Raw genomic sequence first — 18450 nt, 5'->3', positions numbered from 1 at the left:
ATCTCGGGGTCTTGTTCACGAGTGATGGTACAAGGGAGCGGGAGATTGACAGGCGGATTGGTGCTGGGTCAGCAGTGATGCGGGCTCTTTACCGGTCTGTTGTGGTAAAGAAAGAGCTGAGCCATAAGGCAAGGCTCTCGATTTACTGGGTAATGACCGAAAGAACGAGATTGCGAATACAAGCGGCCGAAATGAGTTTCCTCCGCAGGGTGTCTGGACTCTCCAGGGTGAGAAGTTCGGTCATCCGGGATGGACTCGGAGTAGAGCTGCTGCTTCTCCACATCGAGAGGAGCCAGCTAAGGTGGTTCGGGCATCTGGTTAGGATGCCTCCTGGATGCCTCCCTTGGGAGGTGTCTCAGGCAAGTCCACCCAGGAGGAGACCCCGGGGAAGACCCAGGACACGCTGGCATGACTATATCGCCAAGCTGGCCTGGGAGCGCCTCGGAATCCCCCCCAGGGAGCTAGTGGAAGTGGCTGGGGAAAGGGAGGTCTGGGCCTCATTGCCTAGATGCTGCCCCCACGACCCGAACCCCGGAGAAGCGGAAGATGATGGATGGATGGATGGATGGATGGATGGATGGATGGATGGACATTCTATGATGGGGGCATATTAATGAGCTGTAGACCCCCTTCAGAACTGTTCCCACAGTGAGTATTTTTTGTTGGATGGACATAAGCCACTCACATACATACACATACCTGGTGCAGAACTTTCTCAGCAAAAATCTCCTGTAGCCGAGAGATCTCAACAACCTTTCCTTCAATTTGCCTGTAAAACAAAAACATACAGAAACATGCATAAATTCAAGGGTTGGACAGTATCCAGTTTTATCATACCTTCAAATCATCTCCAGATATTACAAATATTTCAAAAAAGCACCTTCTCAGATCCATCTATCTCTCTCTCTCTATACACACACACACACACACACACACACACACACACACACACACACACACACATATATATATATATATATATATATATATATATATATATATATATATATACATATATACATACATACATATATTTTACAACCCCAATTCCAATGAAGTTGGGACACGATGATTTGCAAATCCTTTTCAACCTATATTCAATTGCATATACTACAAAGACAAGATATTTAATGTTCAAACGGATAAACTTTATTGTATTTTGCAAATATTCACTCATTTTGAATTTGATGCCTGCAACACGTTCCAAAAAAGTTGGGACAGGGGCATGTTTACCACTGTGTCACATCACCTTTCCTTTTAACAACACTCAATAAGCCTTTGGGAACTGAGGACAATAATTGTCGAAGCTTTGTAGGCAGAATTCTTTCTCATTCTTGCTTGATGTACAACTTCAGTTGCTCAACAGTCTGGGGTCTCCGTTGTCATGTTTTGCGCTTCATAACGTGCCACACATTTTCAATGGGAGACAGGTCTGGACTGCAGGCAGGCCAGTCTAGTACCCACACTCTTTTACTACGAAGCCACGCTGTTTTAACACGTGCAGAACGTGGCTTGGCATTGTCTGGCTGAAATAAGCAGGGACGTCCCTGAAAAAGACGTTGCTTGGATGGCAGCATATGTTGCTCCAAACCTGTATGTACCTTTCAGCATTAATGGTGCCTTCACAGATGTGCAAGTTACCCAGTAACCGGACAGTCCTTTTCCTCTTTGGCCCGGAGGACACGACGTCCATGATTTCCAAAAACAGTTTGAAATGTGGACTCGTCAGACCACAGGACACTTTTCCACTTTGCGTCAGTTCATCTCAGATGAGCTCGGGCCCAGAGAAGCCGGCGGCGTTTCTGGGTGTTGTTGATATACGGCTTTCGCTTTGCATGGCAGAGTTTTAACCTGCACTTATAGATGGAGCGACGAACTGTCTTCACTGACAATGGTTTTCTGAAGTGTTCCTGAGCCCATGTGGTAATATCTGCTACAGAATGATGTCAGTTTTTAATGCAGTGCCACCTGAGGGATCGAAGGTCATGGGCATTCAATGTTGGTTTTCTGCCTTGCCGCTTACTTGCAGAGATTTCTCCAGATTCTCTGAATCTTTTGATTATATATATATATATATATATATATATATATATATATATATATATATATATATATATACACATATACACACACACACAACCCCATACTGGGGTACTGTTACATACAACACAAATAAATCAGTTAAGAATGCTTTGTCCAAAAAAATTAATAAATAAAACCTTTATCTATATCATTTGAGTTCAGCGGCTACCTTTCACACTGTGTACTACAAAATTGCTTAGAATAAAATCTCTTTATATTAACATATATTAAAAAATAAAGAGCATTTTTTTGCCTTCTCTTGTAAAGTTTTGGAGATTTTTCTTTGGTTTTTGGTTTTTCTTTGAACAGTGACAATTCTTGTTTTCAATGATGGTATTCAAATGATGCTTTTTGTTTTACTCACAGTAGCCAAAGATCCACTGAGAATACAGGTTGATCTTTCATGTCAGCAAAATATTAGAATGTTTTACATCCTTTACTAGGCTCTCACTGTTTACCTAAGTCTAGTACCAGGTTCATTTAGGCTTATAACATTTTAATTACGAACCAAGAGAAGAGTGCCATTTTCACAGCAATGTGTATGAAGGCGTATGTGTAAAGCCCACCTGACTTCATCCACCAGACTGTTCATCTCACTCACCAGCCTCTTATTCTCCTGCTCAAACTGAACAAACACAAGCACACACATATCATCAGAACAGGGACAGTAGACTGCCTGTGTGTCCTGCTCCTGTTCTTACCCTGACACTTTAAATCAGGGGTCTCAAACTACTGGCCCAAGAGACAGATTAATTCAGCCTGTCACATGTTTACAATGCATCCTTAAAGGAGAATTCCAGAATTTTCACAATGTTTTGCATAATTCAGTTAACAAAATTCTATATATTTAACAGAAACTTAAAGAATCATAATGTGATAGGAAACCGTGGCGATGAAAGGAAACAGAGGAGTTTTATTCCTTTAAAAGCTCCATCACTGGAAGTTATTATATGACATAATCATGGATGTGCTGCCTGATGCCCAGGACACTATGTGTAAGAAAGAGTGTGCACATATATGCATGTCTTTGATGACACTACAGCATGTGTGTGTGTGTGTGTGTGTGTGTGTGTGTGTGTGTGTGTGTGTGTGTGTGTGTGTGTGTGTGTGTGTACCATCTGTATCTCCTCTGGTGAGAGCTCATCCTCCACTCTACTGTCCTCCCACAATTCAACACCACCATCAGAAACGGGCTTGTCTGGGAGCAAAACAAAAGTTGTCAAAGTTAAGGCATTAATAATGCATTAACACAAACAATTATTAACACCACTGTTTTTGAAGGCAGTTCCTTTTTACTTGTTTGATCTATCAAACCATTTGCAGTATTTCAGGCATTGCATATTGCTATCATATAATCTGTGATTGTAGCCCTCTCATTCCAATACAGCTTTTAAATAGCTTTTAAATCTCAGGAGAACTACAAATTAACCAACCAGTAGCAAACTACCAAAAGCCATAGCAAAGTGGAAAGCTCCTCTTCTGGAAATAGTTAATATATAAATGAAGGGCCTCTGGCTTTTGTGCAATACGGTTGTTCTGAATTAATACGTGCAGAGGCTCATATACCGTTGTTTTCCTCCTGTGCTGGTGTTTTCTCTGCATCTTCGCTTGGAGGTTTTTCCACTCTACTTTTCTGCTCTGGTTCTAAACGAGACCTGTGCACATAAACAGACGCACATGGTAGATGTTGTTGCACATTCAGTTTTCAGATACAGTTAAAGCTCAGTTTTGCTTTATTGAGTGACTCACAGTCTCTTCTTGTCCACCACTCTCTTCACACGGATGGCTCTCTGCTCAGAATACAGCTTACACACGCCTGCAGAAACACATATGAACAATTTTGCAAGTACATAAACTCATTGTCTTGTACAAGAGAAGTTATATGTGTGCACACAGTGACAAAGTAAAAGCATGTGTGCATAAATGGGTGTACACACTTATGCTCGTATTTATGAACCTGTGTTTGTGTTCACCTACTTTTAAGATATGACTCTATTAGGTCCAGCACAGCTCCACGATGCTCCTTCATTTGAGCAGAAATTCCTGTCTTCTCAGCTACACACACACACACGCACACACACATACAACAATGCATAAAATACACATGAAAAGTTGAAAACCTGTGCATGTTAGCCTCAGCATGTACAGTACTGAGCAACAGTCAAAGACCACAATTAGTTCATTTCCATTCAAAACAACCTTTAAGTGCAGTTTTTTTCAGTATCAGGAAAAAAAGTCATATAACAATTAGAAATTACTCTGCCATTATTACAGCTTCCAGTCTTTTCAGGAGACTTGCTTTCAGAATTCAGCAGGGATATTTTTCTACAGCTTCAAAGTTCAGTCTAAGAAGTTTGTTGCACTTTCTGTTTCTCATGATCCAAGTAATCCCAAACACATTCAGTAATGTTATGATCTGGAGTGTTGTTTTAATTTAACATCTTTAGTGGAAATTGTCCATAAACTGAGCTGTCTGTAGGGGCAGCACTTCATGTGTAGTTTAAGCTACCACATCGCAGCAGGTCAAGTGAACAGAGTGTTTCAATACAGTGTGAACCTATAAATCATAGTCTTCGGCCATACACAATTGGTGACTCAAATGTGTGAGCTGTTACAGAAGAACAAGATTTCTAAAATCACATAGTGTATACCTGTCGTTAGACGTCTGCGTGCATGTAAAAGTGTCTGCATATTAGAGAGAAGAAAATGCATGTCTGAAAGTATGTGTGTATGTTACCCTCAGTCCTCAGCTGTTTGATGGCATCTGAACATGTCCTCATGAAGATCTGAGCATCCTGATCAATCTGGTCTCTCTCATTGTCCGTCATACGATTTAGATCTGAAGAAATTAAACTGCAGACAGACATGCAAATTATAATATTCAAAATACTAAGTTGAAGTAAACTTGCTATCATTGTTACAGTGAACCGACATATATTTTTGAACAATAAACAGTTTATCTCCTTAGAATACAGGACACGTCAAATACACTGTAGCTTGATTGCTTACTGGAGTGATTGCTGGTGAGCTAGCTAGATAATAAGCCTGTGTGTGATTGCATGTTAATATTAATGAACATTAAGCTAGCCTTCTGTAACCTTAGTGTACAAGTAGACTGAATGAACTTAAGCTAACTCCCTTTCTGCATTTTGGCTCTGCAGTTTCTCGCTGTGATATCTAAGCAAATTTCTTTCTATTTGAATTTGTTTCAAATTTCCCAACATTCACAATTGTTACCAACATGCTTTGTTTTGGGAGCAGCAGCATTTGTGTGATTGGCCAATGGCCACACACTGAGAGTGCAGCTTTGTGCACTTCTGTATTTGCCTGGTGTTCTTACGAATTGTGGTATGTTGTCAAAATGCCCTACCATATATTTACAAGTAACGCTCTACATAAAATTGTAAGGAGGAAATTATGATATCCACAAGCCATTTGTCCCCAGGTGGTCTGAAGTCATGTTATATAGGGCTACATTAGAAACGACCATGCACTTCTCTCTTATTTAGTGTCTTTCATAGAGGCATAGAGGCACAGAGGCCCACCAGAAATTGTCCCAACCCTCCCAATGGCCAGTTCATCCCTGCACTAGGCAAAGATAGGCGGCCGCCTCACCCAGAGGCAAGACTCGCATTAACATACAAATCATATGGACCAACTAAAATGGGTTTGCCATTTTAGCAAGTATTTTCATTGCTGTCAATGCAATGCAGCCTTGCACCCAGGTCAGGTTATTCTATGTTGGTATGCACTTACACAATTGCGTGCGGTCAGGCTGGTATAAGTAAGTGAGCAATAAAGCGTAGAAAGACTGAACTCCTGAGTTATGTTCACATTACAAGTGTTATTGCTCATATTCTTCTGCCCTAATGGTTCACTTTTATGTGTCTCGTATCTGTCTTTAGTGTGAATGGATCTCGGCCCTGAAACGACCTGTACGCGCACATCCTAATCAAAATACCATCATGTGAACGATCTACACGCATAATGAAAAACAACAATAAACAGATGAACTAGCAGCCCAAGCCTTCACTATAAAAACTAATGGCTCTCAGTTCATGATTAGTAGAGAAGCTGAACAAAGGCCAAGGGAATTCCATTGATTTCTCAAAATGTTTTATAATTATGTGGTTAAGATGTACACAAAGTCTTTTAGAGTGGAGAGAAGAAAATATTTGAATTGCTCTGTTCTAAAGGAACCAAGTCAGAATTTTTCACAGCTGTGGTGACAGGAAAAAGATATCTGAACCATTTATCGCCTATAAAAGCATCTTCACAGAAGGTTATTACACAAAGTGCTTATTAATGATGCCTAAGACATTGTTCTATGACAGTTTTGAGCCAAGATTAAAAACAAAATATCTATTCATAGTTAAGAGATACATGAAGGGTGTTTAAGGCAAACAGTCCTCAAAGAAAACCTTTCAGATTTACTACTGTTTTACCATCATCATCAACATGTAAGTACACTGGATAGTAAATAAAATGACAATGTGTGTTGCAGACATTGTCACCCTGGGTTCCTATCACCACCACTATAAAGAAATCAGAAATGGTAAGATTCTCTAAAATTTCACTTCAAAGCACTCTGAAACACTGTTTACAAAGAAAATGGTTCTATATAGAACCATGAACACTCAAAGAACCCTTTGCATGATCAAGGGGTTCTTTGCATAATGAAAAGGTTCTTCAGACTGATATGAAACCATTTCCTTTGATAAAGATCCTTTAGGACCAATCATTTTTAAGTGTGTAATTATAGTACTTCTGCTATTGCTGTAGTAATGGATTGGTACCAATTCCATGAGTATTAGTGTAACAACCAAACTTTTGGAATTATGAGAATTCTAACCTCATTTCCATCTTTTTCTACAGCACATTTAATATTAAAATTCCCAGTAAATGGATACATATTGTTAAAGTCTTAAAGAAGAGAGATATACAACTAATAAAAAAGAACCTTGTAAATTAATTTAACAACGTAGTTAATCCAAGTCTTTCTGGGCCATTTCTATTATTCAGTTCATCCCATAATGTTAAAATAATGTAAGATGGCATTCCAAAGGGTATACAAAAATGGGGACTTTTTTAATCACAGTGACAATATGGAATACTCAGAAAAGGTCTGTTAGAAGTTAAAAGGATCTTTTTCTCTTCAGAGTTAGTTCGAAAACCCCTGTCTGACATCATCTTCTCCAATCCCCATCAGTATTCACGTCAAACAGCTCTATGCTTCTGTGCTAGTATTTTTCAGCCATGAACTGATAGGTCCCTCTGATGGATTGCTGCAGTTTCTGCTGAGCAGCCAGCATCAAGTACAACCTTGAAAATGGTTTAGATAGCAGCTATAAAGCTAAAGCTCTTGGTGTGCAGCCAGCGCCGCACAAGATTATGTGTAAAGTGATCTTGAGGGGGGTCAGGATGTATGTAGATTGCACAAGGGGAGGTATGTAAGGCCTGGGGCCTTATGCAGGTCAAGTTCGCCATCTAGTGTTGATTAAAATCATCAAACCATTGGTTTTAAAGCAGTGGTGCCCAAAACAGTCCTGGAGATATACCACCATGCAAAGTTTAGATCCAACACACTTAGTTCTAAAATTCAGCTGTCCCTGAAAGCCTTCATTTCCTCACATATTAGATAAGGGTTGCTGCCAATCTCTGCAGGGTGATAGGTCTTCAAGATCAGAACTGGGCACCTTTGTTTTAAACCAATAAAATGTGCACCCAAAGACAGCAAAGAGATGTTTGGTGTCTAAAGTCTGCTTTTTAAAAATAGACTTGCTATTGAGATTTCCGACAGCATATTAAACAGTTATCTATAAATTACATAACAAAAACATTAGAAATCTGTACAAATATGTTTAAGACCCCAAAAGAATTTACAATATAAAATTCAATACTACTAATAACAATTATAATAACTCTAAAGTAGTGTCCATGATTTTGGAATGGAAGGTCCAATAAGCTCAGAGAGTGTGATATGTATTAGCATTATGGTGAAATATAACATTTGTTTCTGCAGGGTTACAAAGGCAGTAAAATCAATAAAATACAGACATTTTAGTGCAATTATCTGCCCATAGCAATAATCTGATAGCCATCACCCCTTATAATAAAAAGAATAATAAAAAAAAAGCTATTACTGTTAGAGGCAACGCAATGTACTATGTACTTGGCTAATTGAATACAATTGTTGGAGTAAACTGTAAATCTGATTAAATATTCTGTTAAGGAATATGAGTATTTAAAATTTGGAATCCAAAGATTTACAAGACTGGAAACATTGTTCTGATAAAAGTGATAAAAATGTAGCAGATAAATGGATGAAATAATGATTCTATGACGACGGTACAGTGCTACAACTTGACAGATATCAAATAATTAGTAGGAAGCTGTAAAAAAGGAAAATGTAGTGATCCAATCTCAGGCAGGTCACTTATCAAGAAATTAATCTCAGTGCATTACTTATCATTTAATATCTTTTTGACAGAGAAGCGGCTTAGAAAATGGATGGATGGATGGATGGATGGATCTTTTTGTTGTTGACATACTGAATAAAACATCTTGAAAGATCTTCTGGTATCTAGCTTAGAGTATTTCAATCTATACTGTATATCTATACTGTCTAATCTGAAAAAATGACAGCAATTATTCCTTTGACTGGAGACTCCAAACCTTTAAACACTAGTGTAACTTAGACAAGAGTATCCAGAAGGCAGTGGCATGTGTGCGCATATATATTAGCTAGCTATACAAAGAATCTGAATAATGTTGTCTGGTAAATGGAACAATAAGCTTCAATAAAGCTATCATTTTCCCTCTTACATTCTTCCAAAGGAGTGCAAACTCAGTCCATACACTTTGTGCCAAGAACAGAAAGAGGCTTTAAGCAGCTAAAGTGCAGCCTGTAACCCTTCCCACATTTAGGATCAAAAGGTCAGGGGTAGGCTTACCTACTGGCGTTTACATAGTCCTTCCTGTGCTGCAGTAAGAAATCCTTCAGCTTGGTGATGTTAGAAATCTGAAGGAAAAGAGACAGCAAGACTGAGTGAGACAAAGAGACTTAAACCTGTTAATACACAATTTAAGTAATTACATAATGCAAATTGAACAAAAACAAAAGCTCTAGAATTCTAAAAGTGAAGCAGACTGGTTTATAGACCTGCCCACATTGTCTTCTAATAATTCAAATGCAACTCATGCAAGTCTTGCAAAACATATTTTACCCCTGATATGTTTATATACTGAAAATTCACTTTCATTTACACAGCACCTAATATAGCAAGCCAGACCTCATGACCGACAGAAAGTATGGTCCTGTCTGTTAGCATGGGCAAGAGAACCATCTACTTTGATACAAGGGGGCTGCTTGACTGAATTGTAAACTGAACAATTACAAGCTTTTCTTTTTGAAGGATGTATTGGAGTAAGTCGTTTTCAGAACAGCCCTACAAAAAAACAGACCCATGAAAAACTAAGAGTGGTTGGTTAATGTAGTGGTTAACACCTCTGCCTTCTATGCTGTAGACTAGGGTTCAATCCCCCACCTGGGTAAGCACCCTACACTATACCAATAAGAGTCCTTGGGCAAGACTCCTAACACTACCTTCGCCTACCTATGTAAAAATGATCAAAATTGTAAGTCGCTCTGGATAAGAGCGTCAGCCAAATGCCATGAATGTAAATGTAAGTGGAGCAGTCTTAGCAAAAAGGGCTCCATACGGTACCAAAAAAAAAAAAAAAATCAAGTTCTTTGGCTTGAAACAATGGTGGGATCCATTTTTGGTGCCATCTAGAAACCTTTTCAAAAGGTTCTATATAGAACCATCTACAACAAACTCTCCACCAATCTGAAGAACCCATTCATGGTGCTTTTTCATTTTACATTTACATTTATGGCATTTGGCTGACGCTCTTGTCCAGAGCGACTTACAATTTTGATCATTTTTACATAGGTAGGCCAAGGTGGTGTTAGGAGTCTTGCCCAAGGACTCTTATTGGTATAGTGTAGGGTGTTTGCCCAGGTGGGGATTGAACCCCAGTCTACAGTGTAGAAGGCAGAGGTGTTAACCACTACACTATCCCAACCACAGTGCACAGAGCCCTTTAATCATGGAAAGAGTTCTCTAAGTGTTAATGATTCTATATAGAACAATTTTCTAGAACCATCTTTTTTAAGAGTGTATGTCTATTAGCAATCTGTATTTCAACTAATCTTGATATTTGAGAATTATTCGCAAATTAATTAACAGAAACCCGATTGACTACTGGTAAAGACTTCAGTAACGCGGCAGCTCACCTGAGGAAGATTCAAACCTGTAACCCTTAGTATAGGGGAGCAGAGTAAACAGAGTGAGCTACCCACTGAGGATATAAGTAAAAAGGACCCAAGAGTCGACACAAAATAAAATAAAAAGCAAACCCAATCGTGTGTTGGTGTGAACCAGGGGAAGTAAGATAACTGGGAGGAGTATGAGACAGTAATGAAAAGTAAAGGCTAAGAGAGACCCAGAGCAGGATGGAAACTGCAGACCCCTGTCTGACACAAATTTGTCACACCACTAGAGGGGTTGGCAGACAGCAAGAGGTAATGGAAGTACAGGGCAAGTCTAAGATGAGGAGCTTGAGATCGAGAGAGCAAATTAGAAACATATACCAAGTTTCCCAACAAAGGAAAGGTGGGAAAGGGACAAAGAAAAAGATGCAAACAGGCAAATCCTGGCATGGAGGGCACAGAATGTCTGAACTGAGGACAAAGTGCTCAGCATATTCTCTGAGTGTTTCTTCTTTTTCTCTTTTTCATTAAAACTAAGAAGGAAAAGAAGTGCAAGAGATACCCTGAGAGGAACGCTTGAGGGGTTAGGAGTGCGAGAGGAAGACCCAGGAGAAAACTTAAGGGGCTTTACCAAATTACCAGCTTAGATTTGTATAGCACTCTGAAAAGACAGCCCAAAACTCAGTATGGAAGTTAGGGTGAGCTTCCCTTAAGTAGGTAAGGAACAAGTGCTGCCGAATGACCCGTTCACGGAGGAGTGGTTCTGTGCCTCCCTCTACAGGCCGAGAGCAGCCTAGCAGACAGCCCAGCCCTAGATTGGAGCCTTACAAAACTGGTACAACATTGGCTGCTGAGGATTTGTTGTTTTCTCTTCAGTGGATGATGTGCCAACATGCAAGTTTGTCAGAGAAACATATTTTCACTTTTTTAGACCCAGCCAACACCAGCTAGCATAGGTAGCCTAGTCACGAATAAACTCGTGCTCCTGCCATCTCTCAGTCACATTCTTAACAAAGCAAACACATTTAGGAACTTATATTATCATACACAATTAAAATTTTACAGTCCTGTTAAAAGACAAAAGAAGCGTGACTTGTTAGTCTGTATATTTTCTCCCTATTCCTGTGATAAAACAACAAATACTGGTATAGTGATTTAAGTATTTTAATAATGGCACCCCAAATGGTGAAGTGAGTACTTGAGTACCTGCATATGTCCCCAGCAGCCATAATCTTGTTAATGATTTAAATAAAACTTCTATATAACTGAAAAACTTCTCAATTCTCAGTCCTCAGATTGTTTCCAACAGTTACAGGTTGGCTGTTTTTCTTTATGTAATTGTTCTGCTAACTGAAAAAATCACTTATTTCATTCACTTATTTAAATGAAGTTATTTAAATGAAGCAACACAGAGATGGCTAATTAAATGGACATTTAATTAGCCAAACAGAATGCAACTGACAGAATTCTATGAGCTCCATGTGCTACACACCCCAGATGAGAGTAATAACTGATCATCACATTGATTTATCAGTCCACTCAGGCTTTAGCAGAGCTCAGTAGGACAGAGATTAATAATATATATATATAAATATATGTATATATATATATATATATATAGATAGATATAGATATAGATATATAGATATATATATAGATATAGATATAGATATATATATAGATAGATAGACACACACACACACACACACCAACACACATATACTTAAAATCACTACTTATTGTATTAATAGTGTTTGTATTTATTCTAATATTAGAGTCCTTCTGAGGAAATAAATGCTTAGCGTCCTGATTGGTAAGTTTTTTATTTTCTCTTTTTTTTAATCACTGTGAAGCTTCTATTTATGACAGTATCAATACTGTTACTTATTAAAGTCTATTTTTATAATAGTAATATTATATTACTTCTATGATCCCAATTATTATTATCATCATTACAGCTGAACCGAATAAGAAGCATAAGAGAGAAAACACACACACACACACACACACACACACACACACACACACACACACACACAAAACACACATCCCCAGACCTAATGCAGACTGGCTCAGTCTCGTTTCTGTCTCTACATAAGACTGTAATTGACTTTCATTCATTAGCCTGGTTTCTACCTGCTGGGCACAAGGTGAATAAATGTAGCAAGTGTATGCTGTCAGAAAGCTTTTGCAGCCAACGCAGCCAAAAAAAACACCAAGTATAAAATGAATGACTGTGAATGGTGGGTGAGTAGTAATTGGCAGTAATCAAGGCTGAGCTTGCAGATGCAGCTGTGTGAAAAACATCCTTTCAGTCAGTGCATCCAGCAGCTTCACTGCAAACTCACTTAGGAAGCAAAAACCTGAGCCAATATTTACTGAGTAATTTTGTCAATATCCTGAAATTCAGCTCCAAATTACCCACATAACCACAAGGGGGTGCTCACACACACACACACACACACACACACACACACACACACACACACACACACACGTCAGGAGAAATTCTATGTCTGAGAACAGTATCCTTCCACTGTGAGAAGACAACACTATGGATCTGAAAATATGTGTAGCTGTCAAGAAAGCACTTACTGAGAAAAGGAAATAGACAAAAAAGAAGAACATTTGCAAACAGAACAAAGATGCTGCTGGTGTTCTCGGAACAATGGACTGACCACCCCAGAGTCAAGACCAAGTGGGTTTGTGAGAAGCAGAAAATGCAACCAACTTCTAAGTATGAACTTTTGAGGTGTACAAAAATATTCCTACCAATTTTGGTATCATTGGATGCAATGAATACTGCAAAAAAAAAAGTATTATATTTAGTTGTTGAGGCTTCTGTTAAATATGTTTTCTGCTTTTACTCCTAATGCTGGAAAATGAATAAATAACTTATTTTATATATATATATATATATATATATATATATATATATATATATATATATATATATATATATATTGTATATTTTATAACACACTGTTTTGGCAAGAAATTAAATAAATGAAGGGTGGTCTCTGACTTTTGCACAGTCCTGTACTCAGGCAGAAACATGCATCAATGTAATCACAACACATGCACATGCACACACAAGAGGACTTTTCTGTTCAGAAGTCACCCGAAAAAAAAATCCAGCTAGACAAGTGACGGCTTGAGCAGTGACAGGCTGGTTTGGGATTGGTGGATTATTTCGGTGTGTAAGCATAGCCTACTGTCTCTACCTTTAACCACCGTAATTACATAATGACTGCAGTTGTAGAAGTTGACCCCAACTTAGTGGCCTAATAGCAGGTCCAAAAACAGCACAGCGCAGCAGGAGGGAGGGTGAGGCGTGCACACACAAAACATGTTTGTTTTTATAAAATGTCAGGACGTGGGGTCTGAGAGGTATTCGTATCGTCGTATCTCCAAAATGGTTAAACTTTACAGAAGAGGGAAAAAATATCCTTAATTTGTAATCGAAGTTTATGTAATGACATTTTCTTCCAAGTAATACTGGAGCATTTCTACTGGATCTACCGAATCATGAAATTTAACATGTGCAAAGGGTAACTGTAGTCCTCAAATTATGCAAAAAAGTAACAAACGACAAAAATAGACATAGAGCGTTTTTTCATGCAACACTGCCGACATGTTCTAAGCCCATCTCTTAACCCATAAAGCAGAAATCCTATCTATTTTTCAGTTTCTGCATAACTACATCATTTAAATGTAAACATTCAGATTGAGATATTCAGATCGGTTTAATGTGAAGTGCTCCATTCTAGAGAACCTTTTCCAGCAGTGATGATAGAAACCAGACATCTGAAGAGTTTAAAGGTCTGTAATATGTAACATATGTATTCGCAATATGTTGCCTGATGCCTGATGACTGTAATTAAATGTATGTATGTAACATGTAATTTTTAGTCATATTTTCTATGTTTTATGGATGTGATAATAATCAAGCTCACCAATCGGAGGCCAGTTGTATTGGTTGCAGTCCAAACACGCATGAAGATTTTGTAGGAACAGCTGAGCTTGTTTGTAGTAGAGCACTGAAGCTTATACGACAATCAACATACTGACTTTAAAAATGCAGAAGTTAAAGAAAATACATTGTAGAGCAGTGCGGAAAGGCTGGGGAATGACGGTGAGTATGTCATAGCAACTGTAATATAGCCCTTTTTTAGTTTATCTAGGTGCATCCTAGTCTGTTGATGCCTACGAAGACCTGCAAACTATTAGATTCCCTTGCTAATGAATGCTGCTTTTAATACGAGTAGCAGTAAGCTTTGAATCCAGCCTCAAACAGTACGAGATGAACCATTTGAGAAAGAAGAAACAGATTTCTTGAGGAGCAGCGAAAATGACTTCATCATTTTTTCTTTTAAGCGCTAGAACTAAACGATGCACATGTAACTGGGAGAATTTGAGGCTCTGCTTCTGCTTGTTGCTCCCCTCATTAAAAGGAGTGTTCATTAGCGAGGGAAGCCAATAGTTTGTGGTTCTTTATGGGCATGAATAGTCTTGGAAGCGCCTAGATGAACCAAAAAAACGACTACATATAGTTGTTGTACCCCAGCTTTTTGTTCCGCTCCACCAAATATTTTCTTTAACCTTCCCATTTTCATAGTCAGCATGGTGCTTGTCATGTAAGCTTCAGTGCTCTGCTACAAGCAAGATGAGCTGTCCTCCTCATTCATTTCAATGCTCATTTATTTGGGCTGCAACCACGACAGTTAAGCTCTGATTGGACAACTTGATTTTTAACACATCTGTACAACACAGACAATGCAAGGCTCTGATACAATCATCACATCTTCGTAGCCCATCAGTTTCGGACTTGGCGTGAAACACGGCATTAATACACGCTTGTTCATTTTCCAACATGACGTGTGTGTTTTCCAGTCGTAAAAGGGGATGCGAGTACCCTCTTGTGGTTGTCTGGGTAATTTGGACTTGGTTTGTAAAGGCATGTAATTTATTATTTTCTTAGATTAATTAGTACCTCATTAATTAAATATTAAATAGCACAAGGAATTTTTTTAACACTGTTTAACCATTATTAACACTGCGCAGGAAAACACAGTGTGTAAGCAACTGGTTGTGTAAGATAGTAAATAAAATGGCTACATTAGCATTAGACATTACAACTGCTGGTTCCTATCACCACCACTGTATGGAAATCCAAGTCGCTCAGCTTCTTTACAATGCACATATCATATTACTCCGAATGACTTTAACAACTGAAAAATTACAACCCCAATTCCAATGAAGTTGGGACGTTGTGTAAAACATAAATAAAAACAGAATACGATGATTTGCAAATCCTTTTCAACCTATATTAAATTGAATACACTACAAAGACAAGATATTTAATGTTCAAATGGATAAACTTTATTGTTTTTTGCAAATATTCACTCAATTTGATGCCTGTAACACGTTCCAAAGAAGTTGGGATTGGGCAACAAAAGGAATGAGGAATGCTCAAAAAACACCTGTCTGGAACATTCCACAGGTGAACAGGTTAATTGGAAACAGGTGAGTGTCATGATTGGGTATAAAGGGAGCATCCTTGAAAGGTTCAGTCGTTCACAAGCAAGGATGGGGCGAGGTTCACCACTTTGTGAACAACTACGTGAGCAAATAGTCCAACAGTTTAAGAACAACGTTTCTCAACGTGCAATTGCAAGGAATTTAGGGATTATTATCATCTACAGTCCATAATATCATCAAAAGATTCAGAGAATCTGGAAAATCTCTGCAAGTAAGTGGCAAGGCAGAAAACCAACACTGAATGCCCGTGACCTTTGATCCCTCAGGCGGCACTGCATTAAAAACCAACATAACTCTGTAACGGACATTAAACATAGGCTCAGGAACACTTCAGAAAACCATTGTCAGTGAAGACAGTTTGTCGCTCCATCTACAAGTGCAAGTTAAAACTCTGCCATGCAAAGCGAAAGCCACATATCAACACCACCCAGAAACGCCGCCGGCTTCTCTGGGCCGAGCTCATCTGAGATGGTCTGACGCAAAGTGGAAAAGTGTCCTGTGGTCTGACGAGCCCACATTTCAAACTGTTTTTGGAAATCATGGACATTGTGTCCTCTGGACCAAAAAGGAAAAGGACTGTCCAGATTGTTATCAGCGCAAAGTTCAAAAGCCAGCATCTCTGATGGTATGGGGGTGTGTTACTGTCCATGGCATGGGTAACTTGCACATCTGTAAAGGCACCATTAATGCTGAAAGGTACATACAGGTTTTGAAGCAACATATGCTGCCATCCAAGCAACGTCTTTTTCAGGGACGTCCTGCTTATTTCAGCAAGACAATGCCAAGCCACATTCTGCACGTGTTACAACAGCGTGGCTTCGTAGTAAAGGAGTGCGGGTACTAGACTCACATTGAAAATGTGTGGCACATTATGAAGCGCAAAATGGGCAACAGAGACCCCGGACTGTTAAGCAACTGATGTTGTACATCAAGCAAGAATGGGAAAGAATTCCACCTACAAAGCTTCAACAATTAGTGTCCTCAGTTCCCAAAAGCTTATTGAGTGTTGTTAAAAGGAAATATGATGTAACACAGTGTTAAATATGCCCCTATTCCAACGTCTTTGGAACATGTTGCCGACATCACATTCAAAATGAGTGAATATTTGTAAAAAACAATAAAGTTTATCCATTTGAACATTAAATATCTTGTCTTTGTAGTGTATTCAATTGAATATGGGTGCAAAAGGATTTGCAAATCATCGTATTCTGTTTTTATTTATATTTTACACAATGTCCCAACTTCATTGGAATTGGAAAAAAACGTAAGAAACCAAAAAGAAATAGTTTTGCACTTTCAGTTTTAAAAAAGGAAACATGCTTTATAAAGCACCATTCTGTGTTGTGGAGCCTGCAGACTAGCCTTATTTTCCTCAGGCTGTCCATTTTCGTCCTGAAAGTGTACAACACACACACACGCTCTGCTGAGGGGCACCGGTGCTGTCCATTTTTGCCCTGAAAGTGTACAAAACACACACACACACACACACACACACACACACACACACACACACACACACACACACACACTTTGCTGAGGGGCACTGGTGCTTTCAGGGACGGAGGGCTGTGAAAAATAATAAATACGTCCCCCACTGTGTAGGAATGAAGGACATGCTCAGCTGGCCTCTAACTGCTGCAATAATACAATTAGAAGGGTTCGCCGTTAATCGCTGTTCACACACTTAGTTGCAAGAAGGGTGTTAAGGAAATCACACACTCCTGTGCCCTCGAGGCCGTGAAACGTCTGTAGGTGTGTGTAGGGGCAGTCTGTGATTTCTCTGGAATGATGACAGCAAGGACCTTCTGGCAGAAACGGCTAAACTGTTGGAGTAAAAACAACTGCATCAGTTCAGATCGATGCAATACTCCAAACCCACTGTGTAGAAAGAAAGAAAGAAAGAAAGAAAGAAAGAAAGAAAGAAAGAAAGACAGACAGACAGACAGACAGACAGACAGACAGACAGACAGACAGACAGACAGGTGGATTGTATGCAACCTACTTCTAAGACTAAACTTTAAACGTGTCCTGCAAAGAATGGATGCTGTTAATAAAGGTAAAGGGTGGAAACACTAAACACTGAACAACTACAAACTATATTTAATAATCAAGGCTTATTTAAACCAACAAATACCCCACCTGATCCACCTGATTACTGCCTTTGATTACAAGTCTTTGATTAGCTGAAGGAGGTGTGCTAGATTTGGACTGGAGGTGAAACCTGCAGGAAGTCCACTGCATTACATTTTCAAATTAATTCCTCCTCCTGCCAACAGAGGGCAGGAGACACATAGAAAAAGTAGATGTATGGCATGAAAGAGACAGATGGGCGTCTGGGAGCATTTCTTTTCTCCAGAGAGAGAGAGAGTGAAAGAGAGAGGGAGTGTGTGTGTGTGTGTGTGTGTGTGTGTGTGTGTGTGTGTGTGTATGTTCATGCATGTTTTTCTCCCATGTGTGTGTACATACAGGCTCCGATTCCCATGGCGTCCGCAGAGGCTTTGCGTGAGGTCAGAAGGATCAATTGCTCTGGTAATTTAAGACCCTAAAGAGCA

At 39.1% G+C, this 18450-nt stretch overlaps 1 protein-coding gene across 1 annotated transcript in view; it reads right to left on the bottom strand.

Annotated features, from left to right (window-relative positions):
- Positions 1 to 18450, bottom strand: part of stx18 (syntaxin 18) — a 41176-nt gene that overhangs the window by 3712 nt on the left and 19014 nt on the right. Inside the window, exons 2-9 of the mRNA XM_017705373.1 lie at positions 9036 to 9103; positions 4820 to 4935; positions 4060 to 4137; positions 3832 to 3898; positions 3649 to 3737; positions 3198 to 3280; positions 2649 to 2707; positions 700 to 769 (exon numbers count right to left, since the gene is read on the bottom strand). Of these exons, the coding sequence (XP_017560862.1) occupies positions 700 to 769; positions 2649 to 2707; positions 3198 to 3280; positions 3649 to 3737; positions 3832 to 3898; positions 4060 to 4137; positions 4820 to 4935; positions 9036 to 9103 (630 nt within the window). The remainder of the gene's footprint in view (positions 1 to 699; positions 770 to 2648; positions 2708 to 3197; positions 3281 to 3648; positions 3738 to 3831; positions 3899 to 4059; positions 4138 to 4819; positions 4936 to 9035; positions 9104 to 18450) is intronic.

Source organism: Pygocentrus nattereri, chromosome 14 (genome assembly GCF_015220715.1).
Source record: "Pygocentrus nattereri isolate fPygNat1 chromosome 14, fPygNat1.pri, whole genome shotgun sequence".
Lineage (NCBI taxonomy): Eukaryota > Metazoa > Chordata > Actinopteri > Characiformes > Serrasalmidae > Pygocentrus > Pygocentrus nattereri.
Note: the sequence above shows the minus strand (reverse complement) of the source record. Positions and strands in the feature narration are given on the sequence as shown.